Genomic DNA, 12218 nt, shown 5'->3' with positions numbered 1-12218 from the left:
TTACTCTGTCGTCCAGGCTGGAGCACAATGGTGCAATCTCAGTTTACTGCAACCTCTGCCTCCCGGGCTCAAGCCATCCTCCCACCTCAGCCTCTAAGAAGCTAGGTAGGACTATAGGCATACACTACGAAGCCTGGCTAATTTTTATATATTTTTTAATAAAGACAGGGTTTCACCATGTTTCCCAGGCTGGTCTCGAACTCCTGGCCTCAAGTGATCTGCCCACCTTGGCTTCCCAAAGTGCTGGGACTATCGACATGAGTCACTGCTGGCCAAGGACACAATTAATATCAAATTGGAATGACTGGTAGGCAAGGATATTAGTAGCACTATAATCAATATCCTTTGAAAACTATCTAGAGTCTGTTTTTCCTTAAATGAGAGATAAAGAACTTCCAAATTCTATTCTTATTGGGTGTGTCTATGTGTTTTTAAAATCTAGCACTTTTTTTTTGAGACAGGGTCTCACTCTGTCACCTAGGCTGGAGTGCAGTGGTACGATCATGTGAAGCCTAACACATTTTTATGAGACCTAAAGTACTCATAATTAATTGACACTCAGTTCATTTAAGGAAAAAAATATGGAATATCTGGAATATTTAGGTCTAACATCTTCAGCTGCAAGGCATAGGTATACCTACCATCCACAAAGGCTTGCACGGCTTTATCCACATTAAAATCAAACTGTTGTAGCACCAGGACTATTTCATTATTGCTTTTGTTGGGAACAACTGATCTAACTGCATAGATCTGTAAAGCAAAAAAAAAAAAAAAAAGAAAGAAAGAAATAGAAAGGTGAACACTTTAAATATTTTTCATCTATGAATTGCCCACTAGATAGAATTATAACTATTAGACAGGCCTTGAAAAGCCAACTAATCTACCTTCTTGCCATCAAGCATACTCAAGGCATTCCAGACCAGTGAAAATTCATCCTGGTAATCACCTTGATACCCACTTTATTTGTGTACACATTTTTACAAAGACCTCCTTGTAGGCGTGTAGGAGCATGTGTGAAAAGCCACCTCTGGTTTTTCAGTCTACCCTCCCCCCAAGACTACAGATGCATACAAGATGTGTTCTCAGTGAAGACACAGAGTCTTTTTCCGTCTCAGGCTTCCTTTCCACTGGCTCAGGGAGTATCTTTAGAAAATGTACAGAAATAGCCTCATGCCTCAGCTTCTCTATCTGCACAGTGGAAACAGTCATCTTGAGGGTCACAGAAGTGTGTTGTGAAATTCCATTCATGTTTAAAGATACAAAAATGTGGAGCATTGTATTTTTGAAATGGTAATCTTATAATCCAAAAAATGTTTGTGAACACACTTCTGAAAATCAAACATTGAAAATAGTAAAAGTAAATACATATATCCACTAAGAATTTCAATAGGTTAAAGTTTATATTCAATGTTTAATGACATATATGCATTTCTTAGTCAAATTCTTATATTCTTTCTTCTTGCCTATTAGAATTAATTGACCTTTATCTCACAGCACTTGCAATAACTACAGAATGTTCTATTGATTTTAGTAAAACCTGGTTCACCCAATTTTCTATCACAGGGATTACTGCAGCTGCTACTGACAAATACTAGAGTACTGCATGGTGCAAAGGTAAGTGATCATTAAAGCACTGTATGGTCTTCGAATGTTTTCATCAGCAGTTAAATTATGACCAGTGGGTTTCAGAGTTAAATGCAGTTTAGTATAATTGGATTCACAGAATATGGATTAAATGGGTATGGTATGTGTAATGTGATGCTATTGACCAGAACATTTCATTGAACAGGAGAGCCTATTTCCTGATTATGTTAGAAAACAGATCACCTACTCCATATAGATCTGCATGTAAGAGTATTTAGGTTGTAATGAGATAACAGCACAAGCTACTGTCATATACCCACCCATCACAAGCATCGGTGGGTATATGACTTGTAAAGGTGCTGACACTATAGATTAGAAAGCTGGTTTTGAATCTTGACATTTTATAAGTGCTAAATATTTGAGTTTTACTGAGGACTCTAATATTTTATATATATATATATTTATATATTTGTATGTGTGTGACTCATATAATCAATAGATCAAAACAATCAATAGATTGTTTTCTATTCTCACATTTCATTGTTCTTAGTTTTCCTAGCATCCATTAAAAAAATGAACATCTTCAAATCTAAGTTCTTTCTCACTTATTCTCTGTGTCTTCTTTAAAAATCCAATTCTGTGAGTATTTTTTGAACACCTACTATGTGACAAGCCATCGAACTTCCTGGAACTTAGAGACTAGAGGAGGATTTACATATTGACCAAATAAATGCATACATACATATATGCCTATAAATTCAATTTAAGTGGTATAAAATTGTATGACAGGAAGGATTGACTTACATGACTTTATCCACTGAGACCTGGATGGAGGATGAATGAGAAGAAATGGGTGGGAGGGGAAGGGGAAAAGCATTTTAAGCATAGGGAACAGCATGGGTGAGGAGCGAGGCATGGATGAGGAGGGAGGAGCTGGATGTGATTAGGGAGGGAGGCAGAGGGTAGGCTTCTAGAGTACAAGAGGAAATCAGAACTGGGCAGGGACCAGATCATACAGGGCCTACAAGGCTGTGCAAAGGATTCTGATCTTGTGAGCATCCCTCAACTATCCTTTTGTTGAGCTTTTTTTGTTTTTGCTTTTTTTTTGAGAGAGGCCAAGATGGGGAGGAAAAAAACCACAAAAAATCCCTCCATCCAGCCCAGGAAGATCATTAACAGAATGTGTCCAACAATACATAATATTTGCCGCATTGTTACCAGTGCACTGGAATTATACCTAAAGATTACGTTACCCTTCCAATATAGCTCTTTTAAGTAAAATCTAGCATTTATTTCAAGCCACTATGGCTTAGTTCATGTTACATAAAATTTCTTAATACTCACCATCATTATTACCACATCAGGCACATCTACATAATATAATAAATACAATAGTAATTATATTAAAGGTTTTCAATACACCTACACAGCTGTGTGAACTGCAAAAACCTAGAATTATGGAATAAACATAAAAAATGGCTTTATCTGCCTCCAGTCTCTCCCCTGCAAAATACAATGTTGTATTATGTTAAGGCAAAACACAAAATAAACCACTACTTGTAGAGATACTTCCTTTTTAGATGTTTATACTACTCTTGCCTATCCTCCTTTAAAAGAAAAAAATACACGATAAGATGTGCACAGAAAACACGTTCTATCCTTTCATTTTGTATATCCTAGCACTGACTGTATCCTTAGAAAACTGTCAATAACTGAGTTCTGATATCAAATCTAACTGAATATCAGATGCAATTCCTGGAGGAAGACATTTAATTAGAACAGGTATTCCAAGTTTTACAGAAAAAAGGGAAAAAAATAGTTTCTGCTTATACTTGGATATCACATAGCAATGTTGAATTCTAGTAAATTTCTGGGCCAACCTCTGTTTCTGCTTTAATCACTTGACTTGGCTAATGTGGAGAGAGCAGCATTGTTTCTCAGCCTGTTGTTTATAAATTCACTATGTTTATTTTCCTATGGAAATGTCTTTGAGAAAGATGGAGAAATTCTGTGAACTCACATATGCACATAAAAATAAAGGAACCTCACTGTGTCACTACTCATAATTCAGTGGTATCAAAAAGGGTTTAAGCATTTTAATCTAAAAAAAAAGCCGTCATTATGAAGAGCTTTAAATATAAGGCGTGATGACCAAGGAAGAGTTATGGCGAGGCTGTACTGAAAGGCTTGCCTGTGCAGTTGGAAACCAAGCTTCCGAGGACGGATGCTCCTGGAGGAATGGATCAATAATGTGTGACTAATGGTAGTTTGCATACGGAGAACTCATAAAATTCACGCCCGCAGCGGCTGTTTTGCAGAGGCTGTTTTTGGCGCAGCTTCACACACACAGCCTTTTACTTCATTGTCACAGCCCAGGCTAACACCTAAGCCACTGTTTGAAGCTGCACTTGGCTGCACCCCTAAAGGGCTCTCATGCCATAAACAAAGTGGTCCCACCAGGTGGCCGCTGTTGGGTGACAGTCAAGATGGCCAGTTAGTGGTTCATGTAGCAACTGTTTTACCTTCCCAAAATTATGTTCCCCTATTTTGCTTCTGCTGATTTCACCCTGGTTTGGCAAAGTCAGTGTGCTATCTAGAAACAGCATGATGTTTTGATGCCACCTCTTGAGCGTTTTAGTCATGATCCTTCCTCTCTCTGGGGCTTCCCTATCTGAATCTGCAGGCTCTGCCCCATTGAGCCTCAGGCCCGCCCTGCTGGCCTTTTGCCTGCACTAACTGGGCAGTGAGGCAGTGTGACTTTCTTGGACGTTGTTTGGTTTCAGTTTCCCAAACTAACTTACCTTCTTAGTACCTGAGATGTCTGGTTAAGAGCTGTTAATAGATTTCCTCATTCATACTGTGCATCTTTTGAGCCTGGCTGTGATGACCCTTAGAAATTCTTCTTGGCTTCCTGATGAGTCACTAAAACTACGTCTGAGTTTCAAAAGTGGCTCTGACCAAAGTTTTCAATCCACCCACATAGTTGTGTGATCAGCAAAGACCCGGTATTATCAAATAAACATAAAATAACTGCTCTCTCTGCTTCCAGTCTCTCCCCTGCAATTCAGTCCCAGGCAGCTGCTCTTCCTGGAGTATATTCATGACCATTTTACCTCTTCCTTAAGAACTTAAGAATAAAGTTCATTACCTGCAACCTGGCATTCAAGGCCAGCAACAATTGGGCTCCAACTTGCTTTCTAAATGCCCGACTTTACCCCTTCACAGACAAGCTCCCCATGCCCAGTTGGGAGCCCCCACCCCCAGGCTGGGTTTTTTTAAGATGTGTCTGAATTGTACATTCCAGGTGAAATGCCATGTGTTCCATGAAATCCTTCTCCATACTCCCTGCCAGAGGTCATCTTTGCCTCAACTCCTGTAGCCCCTGGTCAGCAAGTGTCTTAGCCCCTTTCCTTTATAGCTCCAGTATTTGTGTGTGTGTCGTGTCTCCCAGATGGCAGGCAATGTGAGGGCAGAATCCTCATCTCGGCCATTTTTGGATAATCACCATGCCCATTCACAAGCAACTAATATGGTGCATGTAGTAGGCATTTAATACATATATGTGGAGTGAGAGAATGCCAACTTGTAGCTACACCAGGCGGCTGCTCGGAGTCAAAAGAAGACTCCATTGGTGTGTGTGTGGACCATCCCAGCACTCTGCATCTGCCACCCATGATAACAGTGGGCAGGTCTCACTTGATTGATGTCATTAAGCATAATATGGGTAGGGAGAACATATATGTGTTCTTCAAATTTCAATAACAGAGACTGGAGGAATATTTATGAGATTTTTACATTCTTACAATTTTATTTCTGTACAATAAGGCACTCATGGTATTTTGTGGAGTTTTAAAAATATGAAAAAGCACAGTAACTGCCTGTCTATCCTTCCAAGGCTCACCTTAGCAGACAGACGTTGGCTGAGCCCCTATTAAATGACAGGAGCTGAGGATACAAAGAAAAACCAGATATAGTTCAGCTGTAAGGAGGCATAGTTTAGCAGTGTAGCCAGAAATGTCTACAATAAAAGTAGGTAATAAGTGCTGTATTGTCCTTACAAACAAGGCACTGTGCTGCTACAGAGAAGGAATTAAGTTTGCCTGAGTAAGGGAGAGTACTTTATAGAGAGCCAAATGTCATGGAAAGAGCGCTGGAGTTAGACAGACCTATGTTCTAATCTTGGCTCTGCTACATTCTAGCTCTATGACCTTGGGTGAACTAATTAAATTTTTGAAACTTGGTTCTGTAGCTGTAAAATGAGGATATTATCTTCTACAGTCTGTGTAAAAATGGAAAGGGATGATGCCTGTAAAGTGTTTCCTATAGAATTTGGCATATATTAGCTACTCAATAGATTTTAAAAAGAAAAAAAGTGGGAGCATTTGCATTAAGGGTCCCTTCAGGTATGGCTTTGAAGTGGAAAGACCATGTGGCTTGAATGTTGGTCAAGACGTATTTGGGGGAAAGACTACCCTGTCTACCCTTTTTCTTAAGAGAACCTCCTCCCTCCACAGACTTGCTAAGGGGTCCGTGGACCCAAGACTCTGTCCCTACTTTTCCCTTCTCTATGGTGTAACTGGTACAATGAGGAAGTCTAAGTCTATCTTTAGGGTGGTTAATGTGATATTATCCCCCTCTTCTTCTTTCATTTAATTATTTACTAAACATCTACTATGATCAGGCACTGCACTAGTGGCTGGATACAGCCATAACAAAACAGATATCATCACTGCCAAAACTAGAGAGGGAAATGGATATAAACATAGAAATTAAAATATATCACTGCAACTTGTGCTAAGTGAGTGCTATGAAGGAAGCAATCAGCAGAACACAGTGACAATTACAGTGGTCAGGAAGTGGCCTGGCTAGAAAAGACAAAGTGAGCCAATTAGACCCTCTGCCTTGAAGGTCTGAGCTATTCAACACAAAGGGAGAGAAGTTGGAGAGCAGATGAAGAGAGGCTGGACTTGCAGCTGCCTCACTTTCTCTTTCCTGTTCCTTTAAGTCTCATGAGACGCTGCCAGACTTTTAAAATAATAACCTCTCTCTCTCTTTTTTTTTAACTTGTGCTAGTTTGAGAGGGTTTCATTTTCTAGAGAAAGTATGGTATGCCTGGAGGCAACATTAATAGCCGGGGCTGGAAATAAAAATAATAAAGCTAAATAATTAATCCTGATTGGCAAAGGTGAGAAAAGGAAGATTTTAAAGATGAGTCCCATTAGAATGTACATGGCAGCTGGGAGAAGAGAGGCCCGAGACCTTTGCTCACACACGTCTTCCAGCACTGACGTTGCCACCATTATTTACTTACGTGACTTCTTGTTCTACTGAGTGACAGGGAGCATATCTTTATATCCACAGGGTCTAGAGCAATGGGTGGCATTCAGTAGATGATTCATAAATGTTTGTAGAATGGATGACTGACTGAATGAGTAAAAGGAAGCAGGGCGTCCAGTAAGATGGTTACTGACATATTCTAGTTTTACTTATTCATTTTTAAGTGCATCTCTAATTAGAATTAAGTATTACACACTATTAAAAAGGTTAATGGATTCAGGCCCAAAATGTATGGAGTGCCTCCTGGGTGCCAGGCACAGCATATGGCTGGCTCATTCCTTAAGAAGCCTGCAATCTTGGAGGTGAGCTTAACCTTATCCCCTATGATAAGGACAGCAATCAAGCAGCCAGCAACCTCCTCCTCACACCAATGGGAACTGGAGTTATTTATGGGTTTGCCGTTCCTGCAACTTTGAAAGGAGTTTTATAATCAGCTTTGGTCACATTTCTCAAATGCTGAGCCATTCAGAGATGCCTTAAAAACAGCTCATCTGTGTATGCTTTGCTTCACTTGCTGGGCCACTAATATCTACACAGTAATGGAGGTAGTTTTCCTATGAATTTTCTTGGGGAAGAAAATACTCTTTGCAGACCAGTACCTTTGCATCATGGATAATTCCATAATTTAATTGCCTTTTCTAACATCTACTTCCTGCCAGCAAAAAATATGCATGAGGTGTTGTCATGTTCTACTTGGCTGACTTTTGGGGAATTAACACCAGGGGTACAAATCAAAATTAACTTTTTTTTTGGGGAGGGGGGCAGGAAACCAGGAGGAGAAAGAATAATACAGATTTGAAGATGGAAAAAAGAAACAGTTTTTATAGAATTATGGGAAGTAAAAGTGGGAAGGATCTTAGAGACGGTCTAGTTGTGGCTTCTCGAACTTTAAAATACATTCTGATCACCTGGGGATTTGACTGGGATGAAGATTCTGATTCAGAGGCTTGCAGTGGGTCCTGAATTCTACATTTCTAATCAGCTCCCAGTTGATGTAAATGCTGCTTGTCCAGGGATGTGGTAGGCAGAATAATGGCCCCCCAAAGATATCCATGGCCTTATCCCCCTGGAACGTGTGAACTTGTTAGGTTACGTGGCAGACTGAATTTGCAGATGGAATTGAGGTTGCTAATTAGCTGACCTTCAAATGGGGAGATCATCCTGGATTATCTCAGTGGGTCCTTATAATTTGATGGAGATGGAAGACAGTCAGTGTGACAGTGATGCAATGAGAGAAAGGCTTGGCCAGTCTCTCCGGGTTTGAAGACGAAAGGGGGCCACGAACCAAGGAATGCAGGCAGCTTCTAACAGCTAGAAAAGGCAAGGAAGATTATTCTTCCCAGGGCTCCAGAAATGATACCTTGAGTTCAGCCCAAGGGGACCCATTCGGACTTCTGACCTCCAGAACTAGAAGATAATCAATGTGTGTTGTTTTAAGCTGCTGAAGTTGTGGCAGTTTGTTACAGCAGCAACCGGAAATGAATGCAATGGACCACACTTTGAGAAACAAAGGCCTGCTCTTCTCTTCCTCCCTCCTTATAAGAAGATGTCTTTCCCTATCCCACCAACTATCACCTCTTAAAAATATATACCTTCCAGATGGCAACCCTCTCCACAAAGGTTTGGGGGAATTGTAGCCGTTCACTCATTCAAGCCACATTTTGTGAGGGAAAGTGAAATGAATCTGACACAATCTTTGCATCCAACGAGCTGACAAAAGAGTAAGGAAAATAAGGCAAAGTCATAAATAACTAGCACATCATTCTGGTAACAACATCCTCTCAGAATCTTACCTGCTCTCTATTCTTTCTTTCATTAACCTGGACAGGCTCCCCTGTCTTTCACCTGGACTCTGGAAAAGGCCTCCTAATGGGATTCTCTGGTTTAGTTTCTCCTCTCTCCAATCCATCTTAAAACAGTCATTGCACAATTAATCTCCCCAAACTGCGTGAGCGTGTTCACTGATGGAGGGAAGGAGATGGCAGTGAGAAAGAATTAGAAGAGGGGAAGAGAGGAGATAAATTATGAAATGAGTTTCCACTGGAAATACGAGAAACATCATCAAAACCCATGTGGAATGGAAGGGAGGTTCTTCTGTTTTTCTAAGAATTCAGAGAAAGGAGAAAAGGAGAAGGGAGAGTGAAGACATAATAAAAATTTCAGATTGTGAAGGGGAAAATTTATGGAAACCATAAATTTTAGAATTCGTTTTGGGGCTTAAAAAGTGGAGAAAGGTTTAGAGCTGCCCTTATAGGAATGAGATAGGAAACGACCTTGATGAACAATGGACTGCTGAGCAGGCCTGTGGGTCCACGGTGCTGGACTGCACAGATCTGTTACGGTGCCGATCGGCATGGTTTCCCCAACAATTCTCAACAAGCCAGAAGCAGGAGCAACGGAACGATCCATGGTTACAAACTGTAAGAAATGTAGGGGTAGATTTTAAGGCTCTGAAACACAGGGGCTGCGTATCACTAAGGTGGCTGATGAAGGCATCTGTGGTCTATAAAGTGGGGGGAATGAATTGAAGACTAGAGAGAGGCTAAGGGACGAGAAAGAACAGATGTTAAAGACAGATGACGAGAGAGGTTGATGATAAGGACATGCTCAGAGAAGGGATGTTAGACATTGCCAGTCTGTGGTCCCAGTCCTGCCTGCTGGTGTGTAAGTATAACTCCTTTTCTGCAGTCCAGCCCTTTGCTTTTTAAAAAGAACTAAAGTGTTCTCCACAATTCCATCTTTATAGAGTAAACATGCTCTTTTGCAATTTTTCATAAGCTGTGCTTCCCAAGTTTTTACTATCTGATCAAGCTCTTCTGAGCATATCCTGTTAAAATATGGTGCTGTAAGAGAAGTACATTGCTCCAGAAGTGGTTGGATTAGAGCAGAGGACTGTGAGACCTGCACCTGCCTTGGCTGGACCCCGTTTATCCATTAAAGGAGTCTAAGGTGACATCCGCAATTTTAGGAGCCACATTAATTAATCACTAGGTCAAATGCAGGTTACTTGCTACTAACTCTCCTTCCATTGAGTTTGAGACAAGTGTCCCCTGGCCTTGTGCAATGACTAGAACACAAAGGTAGGATTTTATATTCATCTTTCTTAAATTTCAGTATGTAAGTTCTGACTCATCACTCCAGCCAGCTGTTATGTTTTGGAACCTTGAATTTTGTCCCATCATAAACAGGAATGTTTCAGCCATTCCTTCCAATTTTGTATCATTTTAAAAATTAGTCAACATCCCCTATATCTTAGATTTGTTTATCTGAATTTTGTATAGGCCATGGCCAAGTATAGAGGCCAGAGTGTTATCATAAAAACTTCCCTCAAAGTTGAAATTAATCTTTTAATACTTGTTCATTCATTTCTTCAGTCAGTCACAATGCACAGACTCAGAAGCTGGACTGCAGCAGTGACAGATGTACTGGGGTTTATAGTCTAGGAAGGCAAATGTTTGATGAATGCTATAGAAGAAGCAGTGAGGATGCTCTGGCATCTATAACAGGGGACCTGTCCTAGTCTAGAGAGTAAGGGAAGCCCCCTCCAAGGACTGAAGTTATCTTAAACCAAGAATGATGGGTTAGTAGCACTATAGTTAGGCAAGGGGAATGGGAGGGAAGGTGGAGCATTCCAGGAAGAGGGCACAACGCCTATGAACAGATAGGATTGAGTGACTGGAAGAGCATGCTCAAAGGAATGAAGGTCAAAGATTGCTGGAGCATTAAGTATGAAAAGGAGGGGGACTGTGGGTGACGCTGGAGAAGAAAGGCACAAGGCAAAAGTGGGCAAGGCCCTGGAAGCCTTATTATAATTTTGAGGTTTATTCTAAGGGCAAGCCATTGAAGGGCTTTACTCAGGAGAGGAACATGACACTTGCATATTAAAGGTCATTCCAGTTTCTTTGTGAATGTGTTGGAGGAAATCAAATGGATGCCTGTTAGGATTCCAACGGTGTCCAGGGGAGAGAAAATGGACCAAGATGGGGCAGTGTAGAAAAAGACTCACACATTTCTTGGGAGGAAGCAATTGATTTGCGATTAACTAGATGCAGGGAATGGGGAAAATGAAGGAACATGGGTGACTCCTTGGTTTCTGGCTCGACTGTCTATGTGGCTGGTGGGATCATTTCCTGAGAACGGACCAGTGGTGGTAGCTTTACTCTTTCAGGAGTCTGTGAGACATCCGTGTCCAGATATCTAACAGGCAGCTGAATCTGTAAATCTGGAGCTCCAGAAAAGAACTGAGCCAGGGATAGCGATTTTGGCACCATCAGCATCAAAGTGAGTCTCAACCCTGGCTGCAAACTGAAATTACTTGGTGATTTTTCAAAATATAGCTACACCTGAGCCCCACTCCAGATTATCAAATCTGGGACTTGGCACTCCTTTTAAAAAAAAGTTTTCCCAAGGACTCTAATATCCATCCAGAATTGAGAACCGTGAGGGAGAAATCATGAAAGTCACAGATAGGTAAGGGACACTGGATGAGACAAAGGAGAGAAGGTGGCACAGGACAGATCTCTTTTTAGGTATAACTGCTCACCTGTCAACTCATTTACCTGAGTGTACTAACTACACACCCACACCTCTCCATTATTTATGTATTATTATAATTTCAAAAATAGCAGTTCTAGTTTAGAACAGTTTTACTTTCTGTAAAGCAAAACTCTTCGAGCGGGCACTTTCTCTCTGTAAGAGGGTATCCCAGGTATCCACTGTTGCATAACAAGTGTCCAAAATTTGTGGCTCAGAACAACAATCTATTTTTCACTATTTCTGTGGCTTAGGAATTAGGGAGGAATTTGGCAGAGTAGTCTGCCACGGGGTCTCTCATGGAGACGGATGGTGGGGGAGAGGGATGCTGGTACAGATGGGGTGTGTCTGAGCCTCTGTCTCTGTGCAGTCTGAAGGTTTCTCCAAGTGGTCTGTGTTGATGGGCTAGTCTGGGCTTCCTTGAAGCATGGTGCAACAGTCAGACTGTTTACATGGCAGACCAGAGAGCCACTGCAATATCCCACCTGGTGAAGAAGTAGCAGAATCACCTGGCTTTGGAAAAGTCTTTTCCTTCCTACTATACTGGTCAACCAGCTACAAAAGTCTGCCCAGTTTTAAGGGGAGAGGCAGGCTCCATCTTTTAATGCAGGAAGATACTATTGTTGTCTCTTTGAAAAACATGGTTGGCTTCGAATAGTTAAAGTTAATGAAATCAACAACCCAGATTTCTTTTTACCAATTCTTCATCTGTACTTTGTCCGGTCACTGAACATTTGGAATAAAAGCAAATTTATTTAACAGTT

At 41.0% G+C, this 12218-nt stretch overlaps 1 protein-coding gene across 5 annotated transcripts in view; it reads right to left on the bottom strand.

The window, feature by feature from the left end:
- SPATS2L (spermatogenesis associated serine rich 2 like) overlaps positions 1-12218 on the bottom strand; it is a 176729-nt gene that overhangs the window by 66131 nt on the left and 98380 nt on the right. For all 5 annotated transcript variants that reach the window (XM_023218305.1, XM_023218323.1, XM_026454498.2 and 2 more), the window contains exon 4: positions 642-750. In XM_023218305.1, the coding sequence (XP_023074073.1) occupies positions 642-750 (109 nt within the window). The remainder of the gene's footprint in view (positions 1-641; positions 751-12218) is intronic.

Source organism: Piliocolobus tephrosceles, chromosome 11 (genome assembly GCF_002776525.5).
Source record: "Piliocolobus tephrosceles isolate RC106 chromosome 11, ASM277652v3, whole genome shotgun sequence".
Classification (NCBI taxonomy): domain Eukaryota; kingdom Metazoa; phylum Chordata; class Mammalia; order Primates; family Cercopithecidae; genus Piliocolobus; species Piliocolobus tephrosceles.
Note: the sequence above shows the minus strand (reverse complement) of the source record. Positions and strands in the feature narration are given on the sequence as shown.